General features: G+C 40.2%; 1 protein-coding gene across 1 annotated transcript in view; it reads left to right on the plus strand.

Moving 5' to 3' along the window:
• The window catches only part of PTPRN2 (protein tyrosine phosphatase receptor type N2), a 1,275,947-nt gene that overhangs the window by 1,209,876 nt on the left and 39,037 nt on the right, over positions 1-27,034 (plus strand). Inside the window, exons 18-19 of the mRNA XM_077491142.1 lie at positions 9,447-9,566; positions 11,926-12,092. Coding sequence (XP_077347268.1) covers positions 9,447-9,566; positions 11,926-12,092 — 287 coding nt within the window. The remainder of the gene's footprint in view (positions 1-9,446; positions 9,567-11,925; positions 12,093-27,034) is intronic.

Below are 27,034 nucleotides of genomic sequence, written 5' to 3' on the forward strand. Positions count from 1 at the left end.
CGTTCTTCCAAGGAGCCAATCCACATGCCCTGAAGTTCCAGAGAACTCCTCAATAACCTCGCTAGAGGTTCCACTGCCAGAGCATACAGCAGGGGCGACAGAGGACAACCCTGTCTGGTGCCCCTGTGGATTCTGAAGGGTCTAGAAATAATCCCATTAAGCCTAAGGCGGGCAATAGGTTGATCATACAATATCCTAATCCAGGTGATAACATTCTGTCCAAAACCAAATTTTTCCATAATATATATAAGGTACGGCCACTCCACGGAATCAAATGCCTTGTGGGCATCTAAAGATACAATAGCTCGGGGGACAGACAATTTATTGGGGGCTTGTAAATTAGTGTATAATCTGCGAATATTACTATAAGTGGACCTACCAGGGATAAAGTCAGTTTGGTCTGGATTAATAAGAGCACTAATGATGGTATTTAAACGGGTGGCCAAAATCTTAGATAAAATTTTTAAGTCCGTATTAATTAACGAGATGGGTCTGTAGGATTCACAGTATTGTGGGTCTTTATTGGGCTTGGGAATTAATACAATTAGGGCCTCCTTCATAGATGATGGTAAGCAGCCTTGCTCAAAAATAGTCGAATAAAGCTTTCTTAGTCTAGGGATTAGGACATCTTGATATTCTAAATACCACTCTATAGGGAAGCCATCTGGGCCTGGAGTTTTATGTTTAGCAAAACTTTTAATGGTAAGCAGTATCTCCTCGGCGGAGATAGGTGATTCTAGAGACATCTTTTGTTCTAAGGGTAGCACCGGGAAGTCAATTCTATCCACATATTCATATAATTCCGGGATGGTATAATGGGCTTGGGAGCGGTACAATTCCGTGTAAAATTTGTAAAAAGTTTCCACAATCTCATCCTGAGTATCCCTGAGAGTGCTTGAGGTATCATAAACACAGGGGATGAAAATAGGGTCCGGGAGCGGAGCGGCCAAAAACGCCAGCAATTTCCCGCTCCTGTCCCCCATCTCAAAAATCCGTTGACCGTGGTATAGATTTTTTTTTGGGGTTTTCGAGAGCAGTGCAAGTTCATACTCCCTACTAACCCTTTGCAGAGTTTGATAATGATGAGGAGAGGGATCTCTAACGTAAGAGTCTTCTGCCCCCTGTAACTGATTGGCCAATGTTCTCAAACAATCCCCAGTCGCTCTCTTGAAATCAGATACTCCTTGCATATACGCCCCCCTAGAGACCGCTTTGAAAGCGTCCCAGGTGATCAGTTCGGGGACCTCTTCCCTATTTTCCTTCCAAAAGTGTGTCACTGCGTCCCTACAAGTCGATGCTACCATGGTCTCCTGCAACCAATATGAGCTCATCCTCCACACACGCTCACCCAGGACAATGCCCGCTCTCATAGTCAGTTGCAGAGGTGAGTGATCCGATATAGCCCTGGGTAGATAGGAGATAGCCTCCACCTCTGGCAATGCAGCCCCAGGGAGGAAAAACATGTCCAATCTAGAAAGCGATCTATAGGATGCCGATGCACAAGAGAACTCTCGGGTATCCGGGTGCCTCCAACGCCAGACCTCCTTGAGGTCATAGGACGCAGCCCAGTCACTTAACACCGTAGATGATGGTCTAGTGCAACGTAGCCTATCCTGATCAGCATTCATGACCTGGTTAAAATCCCCTCCCATAATAAGGTGACCACGCAACATAGGGAGAACCACCGCCATGCAGGCTCCCAATCTTTGTAAATCAAATGGTGGGGGCATGTAAAGGTTTACCAAAGTATATAACACACCCAGGTATTGCAGTATGACCACTACATAGCATCCCTGCGGGTCAGTCCTAACCTCTAGTATCTGGACAGGTAGGGACCGTAATATGAGTATAGATACCCCTCTAGAATAGGTTGAGTAAGTGGCATGGAAAGCATGAGCAATATGCCTCTTTTTCAGGGCCATGACCTTTGAACCCATCAGGTGAGTTTCCTGAAGCATAATTATTTGCGCCTTAGTACGTTTCAAATAGTCAAAGACCAGTGATCTCTTAATCTTCGAGTTCAGCCCCCTGACATTCCAAGTAAGACAGTTAAAGCTCATTCGTATAACGCAGTAGTCATATGAAGGGGGGAGAGGAGAGAGGGCAGGACAGCAAGAGGGTCCCACCCCCCTCCCCCCCCCCCGACACATTATAGACAATAAACATAAAATAAAAAAGTTGAAACTCCCACCAATATTTTCGGTGTCGTTGCGTGCGTGCATCAGGTATACCAAGGAAAAAAAACAGGAGCAAACATCTCCAGGCTAACCATCCCCATTCCCCCCTCCCCCCTCCCTGCTCATTACCCCCAACCATAACGAGCTTTAGCCCAAAAAGAAAACCAAAAAGGGAAGAAAAAAAAAACTGTTTAGACCAGGGAGTGACCAGTCGTTGCTCCCAGAATCAGTTTAGTAAGAAAAACTATGTCAGATCAGAAAAGAGGAAGCTTGTGCCTCCTCCGGCAAAACATAGCACAAATAAGGCACCTGATACAGTAACCAAAGAAAGATATGCGCATCCCAGAGTAATTGTAGACGCCAGGTCCAGGTCCGCCAGCAGGGCAAATTGGCGGTCCAGTGTCAATTCCGGTGCTTTGGGTGGGACAACTTCAAAGAGGAACAAGAACAGAATAAAGTCAACCAGAAAGTACCGTATAGAGTGGTCGTCCTCCGCCCTGTGTATAGAATTCCATCATAAACTGTAGGGAAGGTAAACCACGTGACGGCCATAAGAAAACAGGTAGGGACCGGAATGTTACAGTCCATCCAACCAATCAGATGCTTCAGTGGGTGAAAGGAAAAATTGTACCTTGCCGTCATTAACAACTCGTAATTTGGCCGGATACATCATACTATATGGAAGATTTTTCTCTCGGAGGCGTTTCTTAACATGGAGGAAGGCCACTCTTTGCTTTTGAGTAGTAGCAGAAAAATCCGGGAAAATGGAGATCTTTTTTCCGTTGTATTGTATATCTTGTAAGTTCCGCGCGGTGCGCATAATGCATTCTTTATCCCGAAAATGAAGGATCTTGGCCAAAATGGGTCGTGGAGGGGCTCCAGGGGGCATAGGGCGCATGGGCACCCTATGAGCCCGTTCGATTGCAAACAGGGGTGACAGTGCCTCCCGCCCCAACAGAGTGCTCAGCCATTGCTCCAGGAACTGCTCCGCGTCCTTGCCCTCCGCACCCTCAGGGAATCCCATGAAACGTAAATTATTCCTGCGCATTCGGTCCTCAAGGTCTCCCAATTTAGCAGCATGTTCAGTAATCTCTTGTTGATGTGTGCGGAGAGTAGCAGACATAGGTTGCATATTGTCCTCCACCTCACTGATTCTTTGCTCCGCGGTGGAAATCCTAGAGCGAATCTTTTGCATGTCATGTTTAACAATGGAGAGATCCAGCCTAACCGTTTCGATCTGTGTGGTCAGAGTGGTTTGGCATTGATGGATAGCGTCCATAACATGCTTCAAAGTAAGTTCCTCCTCACCCTCTGCCGTTCTCTCCACCTCCGACCCCCTGTCCACCTGTGGAGTGGGATCCCCCGGGTCGCTGTCTCTCTCCCAGGCCTCACCCTCCTCCCAGGGGTCTACGGCCTGCTCTGCTCTCGGGGACGCTGGGGGGGGGGGGTATGCTGTCCATGCGGAGAATCCGCAAAATGTTCCCTGATAGTTGTCGGCGGTTTCGGCTTACCCGGAATACCGGAGGGCACATGTGAGTTCGCCGAGGGACCGGAGTCAGCCTTCGCCTGTGCCTTGCCTTTAGAGGATTTCCCCGTGGTGGAGGACGCGCCGGCGCCATCTTTGGCCTTGCTGCCCGTCAGCGTGGCCGCCCGGTCCGCGGCGGATTTCTGGCTCGCAGGACCGTTCCGACCCATTCCAGCGGGTGCCCGAGAAGGTAGTGGGCAGTGTGGTGGTGGCTACGAGGTCGGTATCTAGATAGGGATAACGGATGCTGTTCAGGATGATTCGGTGCCGGAGGAGCTCCGTAAGCTTGCTGCTCACATGTCCGCCGCTGGCCACGCCCATCTTAAATACCAGTCTTAGAGAAAATGCCCTTTCAGGTTACTTCCAGTATTGGCACAAGGCTAAATGACTAGGCACTTGGTCAGATGATCACTACTGAAGGGAAAGACTGGGGGTTCTGGACTTTACTTTACACCTACAGCAGAGATCACCTTGCCAAATAGGCTTTTAGACATATGGCCTTCCCTGGAGGGAGCATACTTTGTAGTTGTATTTAGCAAAAGGAAGTACTTCAGCCCTTTTATTGCTCTTATTCAATTCACCATTTGTGAATACAGCTTTATGTTTTTTTAACACAAAGTTAATATAGCTTTATGTTAAAATTATTGATATATTTTTCCTTTAAAGAGACCATGTCTAGTTTCCACAGCATTAAAAGCTGTACGCCTCTGCTGTAGAAGACAGGATATAATCACTGCTCCAACAGTCCATTACTCCTATCTCTCTTCCATTCCAGCGCTGCAGTCATGGAAGGTTTTTAAAGCTGTAGGTACCCAACAAGGTCTCTTTAAATGAAAGGCACTAAAGCCCTTTTTTTGAACTTCTGATTACATAGCAATGGCAATAAATTTAAACAATAAGCCCTTATACACACGGTCGGACATTCCGATGGACAATGTCCGATAAGACCGTGTTGTCGGATAATCCGACAGTGTGTGGGCTCCATCGGACCGTTTCCGTCGGAGTTTCCGACGGACCAAGTTTCCAGCTGGGCTATAAAATTTTCCGACAACATGATCCAATCGGACTTTGTCCAATTGTGTGTAGAGAATTCGGATCGGACAAAATGCCACGCATGCTCAGATCAAATTCCTAGACCAAAGCTATTGGCTACTAGCCTGAACGTAGTCCCGTCCTAACAAAATAACGGCATCACATTAAGTACGATCGGATTTTCTGACAACTTTGTCCGACTGTGTGTATGCAACAGTTTCCGACGGATTTGGTTGTCGGAATGTCCGACCGCGTGATTTCTGCGATGTACAATGCAGCATCATGACTTTGTCTGGCACGATAGATTCACGGTAACGTTTTCAAAAATTTTGCCTACTAAAAAAAATTACATTTATTATTCACTGAAAATCAGAAGCTTTGTAAAAATTATTGCCACAGGGTACTATAAAATAAATAAAGTATGCTAATGAAATTAGGATAAACTGTGCATGTACAGGTTAAAACACTCTTACAATTTCTGCACAATTTTAGTACTTTTACATGTAATTTCCTCTTTGTAGAAAAAATATTCATAGAGGACACAGAATAAAGTGTTGTGAGCACTGATGAGTAGAACTGATACTTCTAATTCTCGCCATAGAATGTGTGATACTGTGGAAAAAGACAATTCTTGGGGAGCTCATAGTACAATGTAGAAATACAAAGGACTGTAAACACGATCAATGCATCCCATGAAGTCTATTTTGTAACATGACAACTGAATTTACATAGCATTTAGATGATTCACATATCTCACAAATGTCATTTTAGTGGGGAAGGTGGTTTGAGAACAGAAATTAGAAATCTTCTGTGAACCTGTTCTTAGTGTATGTACATTAAACTGCCCAAATGCCCAGTAGCAGATTTTTAATTTGCCTTGAAAAACCTCTTACCTGTAAGTGCTTGAACCTGGGGATGTCCTTTATACTAATTCCAGTTTGGAGAAAGATTCATTACATTTTTACATTTTTTTTTTTTTTTTTTACAGTTTTAATTTGATATTACAGCTTTGTTTTGTAACATTTAAAAATTATGCTATGTCATTTTTTTTACAGTTCATATTAATATAATATTTTACAATTAAATACTGAATTGAGGGTGCAACTTTGTTACTACTGGCAAAGATTATTATGGATTTTCAAAAGAGAGGACTCAGCAGAAGCTATTTAATTTCCCAACTGTCCTTCTCTAATTGAAAATTATGTTCTAAGTAATTCAGTTTTCTGTGTAAATATGAGCTTCAGCTATTGGGCTTAGTAAACAGCAGCACTTTATTCAGCAGAACAGCCAGAGTCAGCCGGAAACATGTAAAGCATAGCCTAAGGGTCCACCTGCTACCTGAAAATGCTAAATTAATTATTTGGTCACAGTATGTTAGATTATTATTTTTATTTTATTTTTTAAAAACATTTTACTTTTTTGTGCCCTGACTACTAACCATATTATTTACGTTTTAAAAAGGCACCTTTTTGGACAGTTTAGTATTTTAGTTTATACAATACAGTAATATTTTTAGAAAAAATAATTCCTACATGTAAATATGGGGCACACAATGTATGTGTGATCCTTTAAGCAGAACTAAACCCATCGATTTAACAGTTTCCCAAAACAGTTACATTCAAGGCATGCTGTGATATGTTGTGCTATGATAACTGTAATGCCCCATACACACGGTCGGACATTCCGGCCACAAAATCCGTTGGATTTTTTCCGACGGATTTTGGCTGAAGCTTGTCTTGCATACACACGGTCGCACAAAGTTGCCAGAAAATCCAATCGTTCAGAACGAGGTGAAGTACCAAACGTACAACGGGACTACGTAGAGGCCAGTAGCCTATAGCTTTCGTCTCCAAATTTTTTCTGAGCATGCGTGGCACTTTGTGCATCGGAATTCTCTACACACGATCAGAAAATGTCCAATCGGATTTTGTTGTCGGAAAATTTTAGATCCAGCCCTCAAACTTTTTCCGTTGGAAATTCCGACTGAAAAAGTTCAATAGAGCCCACACACGATCGGATTTTCTGACAACATGATCCCATCTGACTTTTTCCGTCTGAATTTCCGACTGTGTGTATGGGGCATAACAGTCACTTGTGCTCTAAACAGAATGGTCAAGCCATTAAATGGCTGGTGTAACTGATCGCATGTGCAGCGCCATGGCAACTGCAGATCAAACAGAGGCTAAGATGGCATCTTCCTCAGCTGTAAGGTTTAGTTCTGCTTTGAGCACATTGCAGAAAAGTAAATGGGTGATATCAATTAGAAACAAAGCAGCAATGCCATAATATTAGTAGGAGTAACATTTTTATAAAATGGCTTGAAGTGTATGTAATTCCTAATAATGAACTTGTTTTGTGCCATTTTTCTTGTACCAAAAATGGTTGATCCTGCCAGAAATCCAGTTCGCTTTAAAGTGATTGTAAATGATCAGGATAAGTCTGATCATTGGAGGAGATCAGGCTGAGTTCCCAGAATAGCTATAGAACTGACCACGATGTGTTCTCCTGCTTAGTGTGGTCAGTTTTTAATAGGAAGGCAGATGGGCCGGCAAAAACACGAGGGATTTTGCATAAAGGAAGTAATACAAAGAGAACAGGATACTTTTTTATAGAAGATTTTACCCCTTCCCTGACCAGAGCACTTTTTACAATTTGGCACTGCATTGCTTTAACTGACAATTGCGCAGTCATGCAATGCTGTACAAAAACAAAATTTGTGTCCTTTTTTTCCCACAAACAGAGCTTTCTTTTGGTGGTATTTGATCACCTCTGCAGTTTTTATTTTTTTGCACTATAAACAAAAAAAGAGTGTCAATTTTGAAAATAAACAATATTTTTTACTTTTTGCTATATAATAAATATCCCCCAAATGTCTTCATCAGTTTAGGCCAATATGTATTCTTCTACATATTTTTGGTAAAAAATTGCAATAAGCGTATATTAATTGGTTTGCACAAAAGTTATAGCGTCTACAAACTACGGGAAAGATTTATGGCATTTTTATGGCGTTTTTATTTATTAAAAAAAAATTTTTGAATATTTATTTACATTTTTTTAATAGTAATGGCGGTGATCTGCGATTTTTAGTGGTATTGCGACATTGCTGACGGACAGATCGAAGACTTTTGGCACATTTTTGGGACCATCGACATTTGCTATAAATATGCACTGACTACTGTATAAATGTCACTGACAGGGAAGGGGTTAACACTTGGGGTGATCAAGGGATTAACTGTGTGTTCCCTCACTGTGTTCTAACTGTGTGGGGATGGGACTAACTAGGAGAGATGACAGATCGCTGTCCCTATTTTGTAGGATCACACGATCTGTCTTCTCTCCTCTGACAGCACAGGGATTTGTGTGTTTACACACAAAAATACGCATGCTGGCTCTCATGCATGCAATTATGTGTGGCCGGTGGTGATCATGGCTGCTGGCCACTCATATTGGGTCCCCCTCTGTGCAGCGTGTGCACACTCATACCTCCAGCCACGCTCGCACGATCTCTGGTGGCTCTTCAGGTGGCCATATATTATCGGTATTTCGCCCAGTAGAGCCATTCTGCTGCAGTATATCTGAGTGAGCCAGTCGGGAACCGGGTTAAATGACCCATAGTTTTCCATGGGAGAAACCTTAATATATGTTTACTAGTACAGTAAAACCTTGGATTGAGAGTAACTTGGTTTGCAAGTGTTTTGCAAGACAGCTAATTTTTTTTATAAATTTTGACTTGATAAGCAAACAATGTCTTGATATATGAGTAGCGCCATGTCACAACTGTGTATAAAAGAGAAGAGAGGTGCCTCTAAGTGAAGCAATATGGTTACATTTAATAAAGGAACAACATTTAGCAACTCGCATGGTTGATTAAAACAGGCACAGCTAAGAATACAGGTATCTGGGGTAAAACTGTTCACCTAGGCCGTCCTCCTCACCACCATTGACGTCATTCCTTCCATGCTGCACTCCATGAGCGCTTCAAGCCTCACTTTCAAATCGCTCTACTGTAGGGTAGTCCTCCCGGTCATGATTGCAGACTGACAGCGGTGATGAGCCGGCGGTGCGGAGGGATGGTTTATGTGGACAGCTTTACCCCGAATGCCTGTATACCTGGATGTGCCTCTTGTTGTACCTTCATTAAATGTAACCATATTGCTACACTTAGAGACGCCTCTCTTCTCTTTTATACTCTGTAGCTCCTGCTGGATTTTGCTTCTAATCCCCTTGTGGAGGCTGCCAATTATGGATGGACATTTTATGGTTACACAACCTATAACATTGCTATCATCTTTTTACATGGACTATAAATGGGGAAATTCTCTTTGATATGTAAGTGCTTTGGATTACAATCGAATTATTCTCGCAATCCAAGGTTTTACTGTATCTGTTTATTTTCACTAACCTATTGCTATTCTGCCCATTATTAAAGCATAGCAAGACCCCAAACCCTTTGGCATTTGCCTTCTTTTCACACATACAATTTCTACAAAGAGAACATATTTAAATCATCTATTTTCTGAATGCTGTGTTTCGCTTGGGTACTTGGGGATTTGGAAGCAGCTGCAGAGAAAAAGTGTTTAATGAAAATGAAATTTGAATTTGCACTGAATGGAATGAGTTTTGATTGTGTGTCTGAGTGCTGTAATTACATATGTCACACAGTAATTAAACGTTTTCAGTGTGGCCACAGTGTGTCTTTCTTTTGTCTGCAGATGGTATGGGAGAATGGCTGTGTAGTAATCGTGATGCTGACATCACTGGCGGAGAATGGAGTCAAGCAGTGCTACCACTACTGGCCAGATGAAGGCTCAAACCTCTACAATATCTACGAGGTATACCTCTTACATTTTTATGTTAATAATAGATTTTGTTTGACAATACCTTTTTTTCAGGATTGGGTAAGTCCACCCGAAATTTATATTTAAAACCCAGCTCCAGGAACTTTGAAAATCCTCCCTTCCAGTGGGGCTGTGCATGTGGGTTGACTGATCACTTATTATAGGGGAATGTAAAAGCACTTTTACTTAACTGATCCTCCACTGCCTCATGCTCTGACAGTCAGACCTTGCATTGTTCTGTTGACGTCTGAGTATTCAGGTTGGTATGATCTATTGAAAATGATATAATTCAGGAATACAGATACTCATGATTCATACAGGTCATGGTTCTCTGCAGATTAGACAAAACTGCATGCGGCTATTTATTGTTATTCATGCATATTACAACATTTGCCAATTCTCATAACATGAATATTGAATTTCTAATGATTATGTTTTATTTCTCTCTCTCTTTTTCTTCAATGTTTTTCTTTCTCTCTCTTGTCATTCTTTTTATTTCCCCTTCCCTTTTTCTCTCCTGACCTTTCTGCTCCTATCATATTCAGTTTTCCTTCCCCTCTCTCCCCTTTTCTCCCTCTGTATAACACTCAAGCTTCTCTCTCTTGCTGTCCCCATCCTTCCCCCTTTCTCTCTACCTACTGTATATACACATTTCATTCTCTTTTTCCTTCTCTTTTCATTCCCTTTCTCTATTCCTTCTCTTTTCCGTCCTTTTTACTGAGATCTCTATTTCCTCTTTTTTGTTCATAACACCTTTCCCTCTCTCCTCCTCTCCATATCCCTCTTATTATTATGCAGGGTTTATATAGAGCCAACTGGTTGCACAGTAGTTTGCAAAATAGATGGGGACAGCAAACTTACAATACAGTTCAATACAAGAGGTTTCATAGGGCCCTGCATGCGAGAGCTTACAGTCTAAAAGGGAGGGTCATATGATGCAAAAGATGATATATTATGATGGATAAGCTGATGGAGGAAGTAAAATGACATGCCAGGTTTTTAGGTGGAAGCAGGATAGGCCTTTATGAAGGGACGAGTTTTCAGGTTTCACTTAAAGATAGACAGAATGAGAGATAGTTGGAGAATTGGGCTAGAGAGTAAAAGATCTTGGCAGGAGTGAAGATAAATATAAGAAAATATTTTGGTTTTGGACTGGTGATGTAGCTCAGGACACAGTTGTGGGTGCCTTTTTATGTTTTTTATTTGTATTTTTATTTTTTTTGTTGGGCGAGCCAAAGCCAGTGGAGGGATTGGCAGATAGGTGGTGAACACTGATAAGGCGAATGAGTCTGACAGCAGCATTTGTGATAGATTGAAGGGGGGTAGACTATGTAAAGGTATGGCAATGAGGACAGAGTAGCAATAGTAGAGGAGAAGGGTAACAAGGAAGTATGTTAGCTTTGTGGTGTTCTTGGCTGAGAAGGCACATAATTTGGAGAGGTTACAGAGGTTAGGGCAGTAAGATTAGGACAAAGTCCCGGATTACATCAAGCACCCTGGCATGATACGGGGGACTGATAGTTGTGCCATTGATCTAGGTAGAGAAATCAGGGGAGTGGGCACAGGGGGGAAGAAATATTATTGGCTCAGCTTTGAAAAGGAAGTAGAGTGACATTCACACTTATATGTTACTTACTAAATTAATGTTACTCGAGGAAACTGACAGGGTAAGTAGAGAGATAGATTTGGTGTCATCATCATAGAAATAGAAATTGGAAGCAGTAGGAACTCTCAGCTGACCCAGGGAAGAGATGTAGATAAAGCATAGAAGACCTTGGGGGACCTTTACTGCATGTTCTCATCCTCTTTCTCCTCTTTGTCCAATTTGTCTCTCTCTCTCCTATTTATCTTTTCTCATTCTCGCTTCCTGTCTTTCTCAATCTCTTCTCTTTCTCGCTCTCTTTCCTCTCTGCCCTTTGTGTCTCTCTGCCCTTTCTCGCTATCTGTCTTCTCTGTGCAGTTTTGCACTCTCCTGTGTCTTCACTGTCTCACTGTCTGTCTCCTCTTCGACCTTTCTCTTCCATCCCCCTCTCTGTTTATAATTCTCCTCTCTTTCTCTATCCACACTCTTTTTCTTTTTCACTCATCATCTTTCAAAGTTTCTATTAAGATAAGAGCCTCAGAGCAGATAGGAAATGAGACAAGTGGAAGTTGTTTGTGAGCAGTGCCTTGACTGTGCAGTAGTGGCTTGTATGCGACTATAAATAATCCCCTTCATTTTGATTAACATGGATGTGGTATGAGTGTGCCAGGTGTCGAACCCTCTAGAGATGCCAGGTTTTTGTAAAACAATTTGAAGCAGATGTTCAGTAAAGTACTTAAGTTGTGCCCTACGCCTTCCTTCCGTCTCCAGGTAAATCTTGTCTCCGAGCATATCTGGTGTGAGGATTTTCTTGTCAGAAGCTTCTATCTGAAAAATCTACAGACTAATGAAACTCGCACTGTAACCCAGTTTAACTTCCTCAACTGGAATGACCATGGCGTTCCGGCTTCAACCCGCTCGCTGTTAGACTTCCGCAGGTACTCATTTTATGCTCACAACTTCTTGTGACTGTCACTGAATCAGTCGTGCAGTAATGCATTTCTAATCTTGACATTTTAAACTCAACTTTTACCTGGCTAGAGTTTCCTTTTAAATATCTTAATCATCATATTTCTTTTACATAATAAGTTTTAGGAGAATACAACACAATTTTATTTGTTGTGCAGTTCTTTTTAGACCCCTTTCACACCATGACGCAGTGCACTGTAGTGCATGTGTTTTACGGCACATTGTGTTTTTCATTTTGAATGGGCTGTTAAGGCACCTCAGTGCATTAAAAAAGCTCCTTCACAAATCATGTGTGTTACAGCCCACTGTACAGTAGGTATGGATACGTTTTCTTCTTAATTTTGTACCATGATAATAGTGGAAGATGAGACTATGCATGAACAGTACATATATGAGTTTATATATGAAAACTCATGTATAATACATGTATACACACAACAATCAGAAAAGATATTCCTAAAGCAGACGTAAACGTAAAATGCATGATGTGCTTATTAGGTTAGAACCCCTTCTCCTTGTTAGAATCCTCATATATTATATGGGTAAAAATACACCTGTTAGGGGAAAAAGAATAAAATAAAAGAATATATACATAACTCCATCTTCTGTCCACGACACCTAGACAAAAGTGAAAAGATGTTGTTGCATTTTGGCTGCAGTGTCTTCCAGGCTGTAGTGTCTGTAAGCTCCTAGGGAATCTCGATGGAAGGGTGGCAACATCATGCCCTGCAATGCAGAAGATAAGGGTTAGATAAGTATTTGCTCTAACTTTTTTCCTTAAAATGAAATGTTTCACTACTATTATGCAGCAATTTTTATAAAAGGAAGGGGCACTTATCAAACAAGTGGACCTTTACATTTTATGCTTTAAGGCCCCTTTCACATGGGGTGAAATCTGCTCTGCTCTGCAGGGGATCTTTCCGCTGAACCCCTGCTGAGCACAGCAGAGCGAGCGGATGATGCCTGCTCCATTTATACAGAGTGGACACGGACACAGCCACCTCTGTTTTAAGGGTGGTTGGGTGTAAACAGACCAGCTATTCATTTACACCCGACTGCCCTCTGATCCGATCCATCTAGACAGAGGGGAACGTGTCCCCTTTCGTTTTTCTTTAACAACCTGGATTACACCCTCCAGTTCATAGGAATACATAGACCATCCAATCAGGTCCACCTGACAGGCAGACCTGATTGGATTGCCTGTGTGAAAGGGGCCTAAGGTATTCATGATTGCTTTGAATTTTAGTGCATGCTGTAGTTTAGGTAAATTTAAGATGTAAGAAACAAATGTATTCCAAACAGTAAATTAGTTAACAGTTCCTATACCACCACATAGATTGTATTTTTAGATGTTTGAAACAAAGCAGGCAATAGCACAGGATGGAGGTGAGATTTGCATGTACAATATAACTCTCTATATATGACAAATAACTGCATACACATGTTGTTAAATATGATAAACTTCAGTCAGGCTAGCTTAGCCACTGCTTAATCAGATTTTTGAGTACTTCTCACCCCTCATCTTCATAGGTCTTTCTTTATGAAGTGCCAAAAAATCAGCTTTAACACATGCACATTTGTGTATGTACTGTATATGCTCTTAGCAGACAACTCTAGCACTGGTGTTGTTTCAGGGTAACCTTCAGCTAGGAAAATGTGGCCTGACATGTGGGCTAAAACTGGCTCACCAGAGGTTAAGGGCACCCATCCATGTGATGATTCTTGTTCTTTAAAAATAGCTGAATCAGGCAATGGTCATCATAATCTATAGGTAGCTTAAAGTCTTACTCTTTTTTAATTTAGTTTTGAAAAGTTGGGATTGGCCCATCAGACACAGTTTTCTGAACTGACTGCAACCCCATTAGTAAAGTTTTTTTTTTTTTATATTCCTACTTCCTGTCCGAGACATAACAGGAAATAAGAGCTTCTTGAAATTACAGTTGTCACTAAAACTGGTATCCCCTTCCTGTTAGGTGTTCATTATATTTTGGGTTGTTTCTCGCTTTATGCCTAATTAACAATGGTCAGTAGGATGGATTCTTAGAGTGTCTTCCCAGTTGGACACAGGCAACAAAAAAATGTTTCATAATGATTGCATAATTAAATATTTGAACAGTCTCCTTTAGACCAGCAACTGCTATATGTAGTTTATATCCAGTAGGCTCTGCATAGTAGCCAAAACTGTTCCCATAAGCGATGGGAAATCCACAATTTTACAGCTGTCTCTAGAACAGAAGCAATGGGGAAATCTAAGTGGGACACCGGTTCTGCTGACAATTCAAGATTTAGGGGTTTCTCTTTCACTTCTTGTTGCATCGTTGCAATGGAAAATGAAAGGAAATCTTCCTAAGGGGACACAGACAGCAAGCAATTATCTGACAGTAAATTTAAGACTTCCTAAAGCCCCATACACACTATCAGTTTTTCTGCTGAGTTTTTCCTTCAGATTTACCAAAACCATGTAGTGCAAGGGCCTGCTTGATTGCATACAAATTGAAACTCCTAAGGTTTGACTTCATATTATATGGTTTTGGTAAATCCGAAGGAAAAACTCAGCAGAAAAACTGATAGTGTGTATGGGGCTTTATTGTATCTAACACGTAAAGAAAAGGCTTGGTTTGCAAAATATTTAATTAATTTAAATCATGTAATTATTTATTTATGTAGAACCAAATAATTCTGCAGTGCTTTACAGTACATCAAACAATTCCCATTAACCCATGCATCTGAAGGAGCTCATACTATACAGCCCCTATTAGTGCCATATGTAATAATAAGCCAAGCAAAATGTTCTTTGATGATGACTATTATACACATGCCTGCAGTTTTCAGAAATTAACTAAAATGCTAAATGGCATTACTGAAACTGGAAATTTTTTATTGTTCTGAACAATAAATAAATAGATTAAGGAGTAAGACGGAAGCTTATATCTCCTAAACAAGGAATGAGGGAGGAAAGGTAATGTGAGGAAATTATTCTAGTTACAAACCATGCAGCTTGAAATATCTCAGGATGCCTTGCCTAATTGCGCATTATATCATACAGAGGAAATTGTGAAAACCATTTGCAGATAATAAAAAATTCTTAACATGCACAGAAAACGCTTGGCTGTGTGCAGTTTGGAGAAGTTTGCGTAGGGGAGGAAGAAACTCCTGTTGATGAAGCACGCATACTTTGTAAATGGTACATAAAAGCACATAATTATGGTGTAGAACAGTACTTGACACATAATCAGCAGCAGTTACTGCTTTGTGTTGGGCTTTTATGCACAGCTTCTGCTCATCATATCACAGAAATAATAGAGGTTACACAGGGAGAGAGCTGACCTTTAATGTCTCTGGGATTGTCATTCTGAGTGGAGTGTAAAAGGCTTTTTGAGATGTGACATATTGGTTAAGGAACTGTTCTCTGATGCACAAGGTCATCAGTTCAATGTCTGCCTCTGTCACTGGCGCTTGCGGTGGTCCTGAGCGAAATCCATTTATCTGCCTGTGTGCAAGGTGGCCTTGCTGTCACTGAGTTATAACAATAACATTAATTCCTTCTTCTCTAGCCTCTCTGGAGTCTGGATGGGAAACAGAAAATGGGGAGTGTCAGCTGAAGCACCTGTGTTTCTAAGCCTGTAAACCTATCAAATAGCACACGTTTAGGAAGATAGCTTTTGTAGTTTTTTTGGGCCTCCATGTCTCAGAATGACATTTCAGGCAGAGGACGGGACCTGTGTACACAACAGTTGGTACCCAAAAGTCCTGCAGTCTGATAGGATCATACAGAACTCCATCTTGCTTTCCTAAATGAAAGGCTGTGCATTACTGGAATGTAGTATGCATACCAACTGTAAAGAGACACTGTCACTTTTTCATTCAGGGTCATTCATACTCCCTACCTTCCCTACACTCCTCCTGGCTTGGTTATTCCACTGTCCTAACCTTGTTTAAGCTGTGCTACACGGTTTCAGAACCTACACAGGGTTAATAATGTGTCCTTCTCACATGAAAATGTTAGTACCTGGCTCCAAGCACTGCATTATAAGAGGAGGTCAAATACTCCCTCAGATGCAGAAATACTTGGTAATTTGCTGCAGCTTATGAGGAGCCATGCAGTAGAGGGAAAGGCATGTATAAATGGATTGAGGGGAGTTAAAGAAACTTTCCCTAAATGGGCAAAGTGACAGAATCTCTGTAAGGCCTATTTATCCCTCAAACTAAGATTTCAGGTTTTGTGGGTACTAGTGGGTTGAATAATATGCTAGCCACCTCTTGTAGATTTCTGTAATTAGAGTTTTCAGTATTCTTTTCTATAGCTACCTCCTTGTACGAGGCCACAATAGAAGAGTCATTCTCTTGCAGTTGGCTTCCACAAATGATTTTTCTATCATGCTAGTGTGACGTCATCATTTGGCTTTGGCAGTTGAGGAGAACTGGAAGGTACATCTTACTGGAGGAGTCTTTGAGACATAGGAAAAGTAAGAGGACATTTCAATTTGCTGGCAAGCAAAAACCAAAGCTACTTAAAATTTCAGATTTAGAGGCCAATAGGAGCTAGCACACAGCTTAGCGTTACGGGTAGCATTATCTTTTAGATATGGTTCACACTGGAGCATTTTGACATGCAATTTGACATGTCAAATTGGCGGCAGTTGCCGTCAATGGTACTGTCCTAATCGGTGTGACGCCGCATCTGCAGTGCTGCACCGATTTCAAAAAGTAGTTTCTGTACTACTTTTTGCGATTTCGGCTGCAATTTAAATTGACATCTGTGCAGAAACCTGCCATATAGCACTGTAACAATACACTGGCAGCTGAATTTCATAAAGTGTATTTATAGCCAAAATGTTTTCTTTTTTCAATTTAGGATAAGGCAGTAAAATGGTTAGAGCCCCTAACATGTTGTTTCTCTCTGTTTTTCACTGGTGATATTTCCTCTCACTTCCTGTCCAGACGATCCATCAGGAAGTGAAAATCTTTTCAAAATGAGTGGAAATCCCTTTATACAGTTGTCACCAGAACTATGCCGTTTAGAAGATTTTCCCTCTTTATTCTGATGACAACTGTGTAATTTTGTATTTGCCATAGTTTTCTGTCTCAATGACAGTGTTCACCAGAACAACAAAGAAGAGGAACACAGGCAGGAATATAAAACCTGAGAGGAGTTTTAACCCTTCCAAACTCTATCTAAGAAAAAAAGTTTTGTCCAGAGAGATACTTTAAGCAGGTGGATTATTTAACTGTCAGTCATGAAACTAAAGGTGTTCATTTGACATTAGTTGAAGGGAGGAAGTCATTTTGTGCTCTCAAATTCATATACATGCAGCCTCTGTGATGTCATCAGTAACTGTTATTGACCTGGTAGTTTCCTTAATGACTCATTCGCATCCAGACTGCATTGAATGTGCAAAGATGATGACAGTGGTTTTGGCAACTACATTTTTGCTCTACTTTTATTTAAATTTAATTTGACATAGTGATAAGACTTCAGAATATTTGAATTTCAATTTAAAGATGTTAAGTCTAAATTAGAAACACAGGTTGTCATAGTGGCATAAGGTGAAAAAAGTGCAATTTTCTTGTCATAGTCCACTTTGCATATCCAGCTGGTAAACATTATACAATGGCAATATTTTAAATTGAATAACAAGTAATTTTCCATTAATTCATGTCAGTTAACAAAGTTGTTTATATAGCTATGCATCAACAGAGATGGGGGTGCTATTCAAAGGGTTTCTGTTTTTTTTTTTTTATTATCTTAAGATGAAGAGTTAATCTGAGTACTATACACAATATGACCAACTTTCCTAAAGGTGTCATTTCTGTACGGCAAACTGTGTCTATTGCAAATATTATTTGGGCGAAGCAAACCAAAAAATAAAAATAAATTCTCCTGAACCTGACTGCATGTTTGTGATAATCATAGGTATGCTGACTCCTTTAGTAACTCAGCCGCTATACAACTGTCCTGGCTTCTTAAATTCCAGTTTTAGTTATTTTTATATCAACAAATTAAATCTCTAAAGCTGGCCATACAATAGTAGAATTTAATTTTAAATTTAATTTTTTTTAAGAATGTTTAATTATCTAATCTTTAGTGGGGTCAAGTCAATAACTGTTTTCGATTGCATTGGCAAGAAAGATGGAAGGCGCAGGGTGGAAACAGTCTGTATAGTTTTCTTTTGGTAAAGTCCATTTGTTCCAAAATTAAATGTAAACGTAAACAACATTTTGAAGTAAATTAGAATGACATTTATCAGATCATTGAATGTTTATTTGGAATGCTACTAGTGTATCACCAGCTTAAGTGTCATAAATGAGAATTTCATCTTAAAGCAAGTCTACACTTAATATTAACTTACAACTATGATAACAGACTTTTAGGAAAATCTTTTCACATGACCAGAAGCCTGTGCCCTTTGCTCATATGAATGAAACCTATCTGATCTCCAACCCTACCCTTCAGCAGGGAACAGGGATCACAAAAGCAAATGTCTAAGCTTTTGGTTATGCGAACAGCATTGGGAGCAGCCAAGTGCAGCATTTTATTCAGTGAATCCCCTTTGTTTCTCTTTATTTTCCATCCCATGTAAACAATTGAGGAAAATGTCCACATTAAGTTGAGAAGTTCTCCAGTGCATGCTGTATATGATCCATTTTTGCAAAAATAGCTGAATGTAATAATTTAGGGAATAATTTCCTAAAGAGCTATTTTTATTGCTGGTGTTGTAAACCCTTATCTGTTAAAAACATTCAAACAGTTTGAGAGAAAAATCTGTAGAAATTCAATCTAGCTTGATTGGTCGTTAGAAGCATTTCCAAAAAGGTCCTTTACAAAAACACTGGCCCCTAATAGGTCCACCTTGATAACATGCAAGAAGCAATAGTGCAGGGCAGTAACCATCAGCAAGCAATCTGAAATCACTTTTCAATCATTGTGTTTTAGCTGTTTCTAGTTAAAATCTGACTTGACGATGTGAATGATTTTTCTTTGAACTATGTCATTAAAGGTTTAGTCCACCCAAATGGGATATTTGTTGTGGGTGCAATCTGGTAAGCTATGCCAACAGCTTCTTATATCTATTAGGAACTTTAAAATTTCCACACCACTGTTTCTGTATTTGGGTGTCTACCTACTCAACAGGGGTGTTTCAAATTCAATCTGCGTCATTTAAAATACATTTGAAGGCCAGCAGGGTGCGATGGCCCCTTTCTGCATTGGCACAGCAGGTATGTAGACCTGAGAACACCAGAGCAGAGATCTCTACTCTGGAATGCCTGAAAGTCATGAGAAACTACCAGTGAGTAAAGGAGTTTAGGGTGGACTTAGTTCAGACTGAACTGAAATGGCAGCAAACTTTTTTATATCCCTGTTCCAAAAATAATTCTTATCCCTACATGTAGTGACTCCAAGCAGATTGTCAGAATCCATACTGGTCTTTCAGTAGAGTGAACCTTGTTGCTTTTGTTTACTGTTTTTTAATCATTAGAACTTGAGTGAAATATGGGAACTGCCAACGCTAGTCCTGTGTCTGTTATGCTTATCCTCTGAGTTCAAAACTTTCCTAGTCACCGACCAGGGGTGAATCAACAGTTCTGCATGTGCAATTCCATTTTGGGACAGTGTCTCTGTGTTTTGAAAGAAGAGGATCAGGATAACAGCCATAAAACCAGCTTTTTCAGCAGTGAGACCCTCCATGTTTCTTCTGTGACAGCTTAACACTAACCTTATCCAAAAAGTTTTACAACAGGCCATTCCAGTAATGAAGACAGGACATACTTACCCTTCCCACTACCCATGCTGCCAAACACCACTCCGATCCTGAGAAATCATCTGCTAAAATTTGTAGGGAAACTGACACTTTTAGCAGTTGTTGATCTCTTGGGTCCTCTGAAGCTCTCACTAGTGCCTTGCTTTAACCTCCACCCATTAGAGGACAGAGTAGTGGCATGGAGGTCAGCAAAAGGAACCAGTGAGAACTGCAGGAGACCTACATTATTGGAAGCATTGGTTTCCCTGCAGATTTCAGAAGAAGGTTTCTAAGAATCTAAGCAACATTTAGCAAAACAGAAAGTATGTCTTGTTTTTTTTTACATTTATGGCTTGCTTTAAGACTTTTTGTGTTAGCAATAGGGTTGCTTTAAGAATACGAACTCTTATTGAATAAAGCTGTTTATTATAGTCTAATGATTGTTTTCTTCCTGTACATAGGGTCTTGATATATCATCATGTAATTGGCATACAAAGTCTATTTGTAATCTGAATGCTTTGAATTTATGTTCACTCTACTAATGTTGAAACTGTACTGTTGTTATTAAGGAAATGAATCACTGACAAATAACCTTGTTAAGATTTTAAAGAATTAATGTTGTGCTTAACTTTTTTTTCTATGCTTGATATTTCTGTAATACTGATTATGTACATTGAAAAGAAAATGTGTCTTTGCTTATAAGTGATAAGGAAACCTCACAACAAAGGTCACCATGACAGCTGCATTGTGCAGTTAAGCCAATCTAATATTAACCAGCTTGATCACCTGTTCCCTATCTGTGTGCGCAAACCAAACACACTAAGATCACCTTCATCACTTTAGGAGCATAAAAAAAATCAACATTTTTATTTTATTTATTTTTCTTGCTGTACACACATTGGCATTTACTAACAATCGCTCACTTGAAAATGGTTAAATTCTTATTTTGCCAGCTAATTAGCAGTTGCCAGTGTCATTTTTGTGATGTTGCAGCTAGTAATATGAGCCCAGTTGCATAGTCACAAAAGTGATCATTGGAAACTGTCACTCTGCTGCGGGGACAATATGGAAGCCCCTTTTCTGTGCCTCTAACGACCTCTGACCTTTGCTTGCTGACGGTTTGCATGATGGGTCTCTTTTCATTCATTGAACCCGTGGTTTGGTTTGTATCACTAATCATTCTCTCACTCTTTCTTTCTCTCTCTCTCTTATGTGTGTGTACACATTAATAAAACATGTTCTGGGTTGAACAGCCGGCTTGTGGTTATAATTTCGCACTGACAGAATGAAATGCTTGGTTATAGATTTATTCAGACTGACGCAATTAACCCTTGCTCTCATTGAACCATTTAGCAAGGCACCGGCTTATGGTATATTTTAACCGTAAGGACAGATACAGGTTTAAAAGCACACTAACCTGAAAAATAAAAAATATTTTCTTAAAGGATCACTGAACAAAAGCTACAATTATATATTGGACTATATGAAGAAGTAATGTTCTGCAATAAAAATGTTAACATTGAAGTAAAGTATTCAAATACAGCATGTTTAAAGAAAACTTGTCAGGATGGGAATGTGGGAGCAGACTTTTTTGCTCCAAGACCTCATTCATTCTTCATCACTTAGGGAGTCACTGCATTGGAACAATCACAATCTTTTCAAGTGTGACAATTGGTATTTACATATGTGTTCCAAGTCAGTGAGTCACAATTAATGAAGAAAGGATAAGAATGATGACCCTGGAACCTGTACCTTCAAAAAAAAGTCAACAATGGGAACTTTTGTACATTGTAAGGTGGTGTAACCAACACCTAGCTGGTTCTTCTAATTATTCTGTAAAATAATGCGGCACGTTGCTACATTTAAGCTTTCTTAACGCTAAAATCAGGCCAATAGTTAAATACACAGATGTAATACGTATAAGAGTGCTGTTTAACCTGCCAAAGGATTGGTATTTCTTTTCATTCAGTTCTGAGATTTACACAGCTCTGTCAGTTAGCAAAGCCAGGAGTATAACACCATTTTATTTGTTACTGTTAAGGAATACAGCGATGGTTTACCATGCATCCTGCTAAATTGGACAGGAAAGGAGCAGTAAAAAACTGGCGAGGTAATTCCTCTGCTCACTCAGCTCTCTCTTCTGTCTGTTTGTTTTTTTTTGTCAGCGCTTTTGCATGCATTGCACCTGAGGCTCCCAGTCTTGCGCCTCCTTCTTCCAAACTAAGTGAGTTACAAGAGGCTAAACCAAGTCAAATTCAGGTACTTACACGAGTTGAATAAAAAAAAAAAAATCTATTGATTTATTAATGAATACAGAGCTACATGTGTGCATTTTATATCTGCCTGGAGCACAACTTCAAGGCCTCGTCTACAGTTGCTTCAAAATGTGGCATTTTTAAAGCACTCTGAATGCCAATCAAAGAACTTCTCACTAAATAAAATGGTTACCTTATAGTCCTGTACACACTGTTGAGTTTGCTTTGCTTCAGAAATTCTACCCCATGTTGCTTTCATTGCCCCCATAGACTTCTATGGCCTTGTTTAGACTTGCTTTGCTATCTGAAGCATGATACGCTTTTGGGTGACTTTTCTAACAGCAAAAGACAGACAGGGAGGAGATATTGTATTAGGGACCAGGGTGGGTGATCAGCAGATATCACACATAGTGTACAGCATGAAAGTAATACAGCAGGAAAGTTAGCAGGGACCGTAGCGAGGGACCGAGTGGGAAACTGAGCGATGGGGAATCAGCAGAGCAGGAGATAAGCAGAACGAAAGATCAGAAGGAGATCAGCAGAATAGAGGATTACTACTAAGCGGGAAGGGGATGTATTACTACCTAGTAGGGAGGGGAATACTACTACTGAGAGGTGGAGAATGTACTACTGAGCAGGGGGTGTGGATTGTACTGCTGAGTGGTCAGGGGTAGTGGGGTATGGGGAATGTACTACTGAGCAGGGAAGGGGAAGTGGCTATTTGGGAATGTACTGCTGAATGGGAGGGGGGGGGCACTACTGAGTGGGGATGGTAGTGACGAATGTACTACTAAATGGGGAGGTGGGGTACTACTGGTGGGGGCATGTACTATTGAGCAGTGAGGGTAATACTGAGCAGGGGCAGTGAGAAATGTACTACTGTGCGGGAGAGATGCTACTGAGTGGGGGGTGTACTACTGACCGGTAATGTGCGATGGAGTGGGGTGGGTAAATACTGTGTGAGGCGGGTACTACTAAGCAGGAAGTACTACTGAGCTGGGAAAATGCTGAGCCAGGAAGCTGCAGAACGAAGGATGTATTAAACTAGGGGTACTACTGAGGCATTGAACCACTGAGGAGGACATCTACTGAGCCAGACAATTGATGAGCTGGAGATTTGCTGAGTGATGTACTACTGAGCCAGGAAACTAATGAGCTGAGGTACTACTGAGCCACCGAAAACACCAAAATAAAAAATAACCAGATACCACACCAACACCTAACTACTTCTCGGATCTGGTGACTTCCTTATCATCACTTCCCATTTGACATCACTTTCCCTTTAAAATAAATAGAAAATCAACGCACAATTGCCAAACTTTATGAAAGCATCAAAAAAGTATCAAAAAAGCATTAGGTGCTTTAATTTGTGTTTGTAATCAACGTGTAGAAGAGCCCTAAGCCTGAAATGGCTAGAATCCTACAAGTAATTTCTGGGACTCATATACCACTGTCAAGTCCAAGGTTGGGAATGTTAAGGCCTGTGTTTTTTTCCATGCACATGATTGGGTATTCTTGGCAAAATTATATTTCACTGGAGAAAGTTCCCTTGCAAAGGGCAACTTTCTTTGCTAAGTGAACAGCCTACTTGCCTTTAGTAAATCAATCAATCAATTGATTGAACAGGTTTAGAAAGTTAAGAAAGAAGATAATGTTGAACTTTAGGCAGAAATAAAATCTATTAAAGCTGTGTATCTATATAAAAAAAAAAATAAACGTTGAATTTGGTTTTAAATACGAGCACATTTACAAATGTAACTGGGTTTTTTCTTGAAATGTCATTTTGTATTTCTTTTCACAACAGGACAGTGGAGTGGGAAAGAGAGGGCCGGCAGGGCCAGTACTCTGAGTCACTTAGGGCAGTGGTCATCAATCCTGTCCTCAGGGCCCACTAACAGGCCAGGTTTGCAAGATAACTGAAATACATCACGGGTGATATCATTTTCTGCTCAGTGATTGCAGTATTCTAGTCTGCATCTCCCCAAGGTAATACATAAAACCTGGCCTGTTAGTGGGCCCTGAGGACAGGATTGATGACCACTGCCCTAAGTGACTCAGAGTACTGGCCCTGCCGGCCCTCTCTTTCCCACTGACTTAGGGTATTGAACAGTTTTGCCAGTCTGTAGGATGAGAGGGCATAGACATGACCCCATCAATGTATTGCATTGCAATGCCATTGAACAAGTTGTACTTCTTAACTTCAGTAGCTTAAAATGTCACTGACCTGACTATGCTATTTGGAGAGGCCGTCTGGATCATAAAACTGGCTGAACAGAAAACATTCTTTTGGCAGGCAAAACAGATCTTGCTTGTATTTCAAATGTGACCCATTTCCTTGGAGTTCAACTTTAAACACAACCAAACAGTAGTTTCTGTAGCTCCCAAACAACTGTTAAATAAAGAATATGGTGAAAGGTGGAATCTACAGGTATAGACTATAAAAAAGGAAATCAGACATGAGATATATTAAGAAAATTTTCAGTTATTAATATCGTACTGTAAATATAGACCTAAAATGATCAGATGCAATCAAAATAGTAGATATAGTAGATATTAAAAGTAATATGGGACATGAAAAAAGACCTTGAAAATACTTTTTTTTAATTTACCAAATTGAATGCTGGCTGCAAACTCCATTAATTTCACTAAAGCAAGGCTTTTCTAAATGCACCTATGCATGCATAGATTTGTACTTATTTGACACTTGCTATGACAACAGTTTCTCTACACATTAAAACCCAACTGAACTTTTAGTTTAATAGCTAAATACATTCCAAGTACATCAAAACAAAAGCTGTGCAAAGTCTTACAGCTTGTCTTCTTTGGAAATTAGCCACAGCCTGAGTAGCAAAGCCTGTCCCCTGACAGCATACTCTTTGTGTGAAAGCAGTGGTCCATTTTCCGAAGTCCAACACACCTTTTGTTGAGTCACATCTAAAATTCTCCAATCAGCAGGAAGCATGAATGTGTTGACTGCAGAGCTATTAGTTTGACTAAGCAAGGGGTGAGACAGACACTGCTTCCACACAGAGCACAAAGATCCTTCTCTGCAGCGTGCAGGCAGGGGACAGGCTTTTTTACTCTGTGGCTGTAGCTGTTTTCTAAAGAAAATGAACTGTAAAGTTATTTGACACCTTTTTATGCACCTGAAGTGTATTTTTGCTAATTTAAACTGGACATTCTATTTGGGGTTTAGGGAATGGTCATCGGTGCTGTCTGGCAGGCATCTCTTGGGGGTGTGCATGAATGTGCACGTGTATTACCAAGCAAAACTGCAATGATACCTCTACTCCAGTCAAAAAATTATTCAGTTTTGGACTGACCAGAGAAGATATAAAACCTCTGCCAGGTTTTTGGTTGTCTCCCGTCTGGAGAGAATTTAGATCCATGTTTACATTGTTCCTAATATTGTTTATTAATGTTATTTTGTTTTAGTCGAATTTGCTTCTATTTGCCTATTTCTCTGAAACAAGGATATACAGTTGTGTGAAAAAGTATTTGCTCCCTTCCTGATTTTTTATTTTGTTTGCATCTTTCTCACACTAAAAGGATGCAGATCATCAAACAAATTTTAATAATACACAAAGATAACCCGAGTAAATCCATAATGCAGTTTTTAAATTATTATTTCATTTATAAGGAGAAAAAGCTATTCAAACCTGCCTTGCCCAATGTGAAAAAGTAATTGCCCCCTCCCATGCTGAATCATGAATGAACTGTGATTAACCACAATTGTTTTGGCAAGCAGAGTTAAATTTCGCTTGCCACACCCAGGCCTGATTACTTCCATACCTGTTGAATCAAGAAATCACATACATAAAAGCTGTATGACAAAGTGAAGCACGCTAACAGATCACAAAAAGCCACACATCATGCCACAATCAAAAAAAATTCAAGAACAGATTAGAAACATAGTAATGTACATGTATCAGTCTAGGAAGGGTTTCAAAGCCATTTCTAAGGCTTTGGAACTCCAGTGAACCACGGGGAGAGCCATTATCCACAAATGGAGATAACTTGAAACAGTGGTGAACCTTCCCAGGATTGGCCGGCCTACAAAAATGACTCCAAGAGCTTGACGAAGACTCATCCAGGAGGTCATAAAAGAACCCAAAACAACATATAAAGAACCGCAGGCCTCACTTGCCTCAGGTAAGATCCATTTTTATGATGATTTAACAATAAGTAAGAGACCGGGCAAAAATGGCATCCACGGGAGAGTTCCAAGGCAAAAGCCACTGCTGATCAAAAAGAACACAAAGGCTCGTCTCACATTTACCAAAAAAATCTTGATTATCCCCAAGACTTTTAGGCAAATATTCTGTGGACTGATGAGACGAAAATTTTACTTTTTGGAAGGTGTGCGTCCCATTACATCTGGCATAAAACTAATACAGCATTTCATAACAAGAACATCATACCAACAGTCAGACATGGTGGTGGTAGCTGGATGGTCTGGGGTTGCTTTGCAGCTTCAGGACCTGGACGAGCAATGTGAAAAACTCATTGGCAGTTATCGCAAACGCTTAATTGCAGTTGTTGCCACCAAGCATGTGACAACCAGTTATTAGGTTTAGGTTTACTTTATCACATAGGGCCAGGCAGGTTTGGACAGCTTTTTTGTCTTAAATGAAACCATCTTTTAAAAACTGCATTTTGCATTACTTGTGTTATCTTTGTGTAATAATATTGATTGAGTCATTTAAGTATGACAAATATGAAAAAAAAAAAAATCAGTAAGGGGGAGATACTTTTGTGTACAGTTATGTACTATAGGCATATGTTCTTTATTTTAATAAAATTGTGAGTATTTAGCTTTGAGTCAGGACATGTCTGTATTTTGCATGGCCACCTCTCACACTCACATTTGGTAAATCAATAAAGTATTTATCTGTAGCATCAGCTGTCAGGTTTCAG

This window comes from Lithobates pipiens, unplaced genomic scaffold (assembly GCF_037356315.1).
Source record: "Lithobates pipiens isolate NorthernLeopardFrog02 unplaced genomic scaffold, aLitPip1_a1.2 Scaffold_19, whole genome shotgun sequence".
In the NCBI taxonomy this organism is placed as follows: Eukaryota; Metazoa; Chordata; class Amphibia; order Anura; family Ranidae; genus Lithobates; species Lithobates pipiens.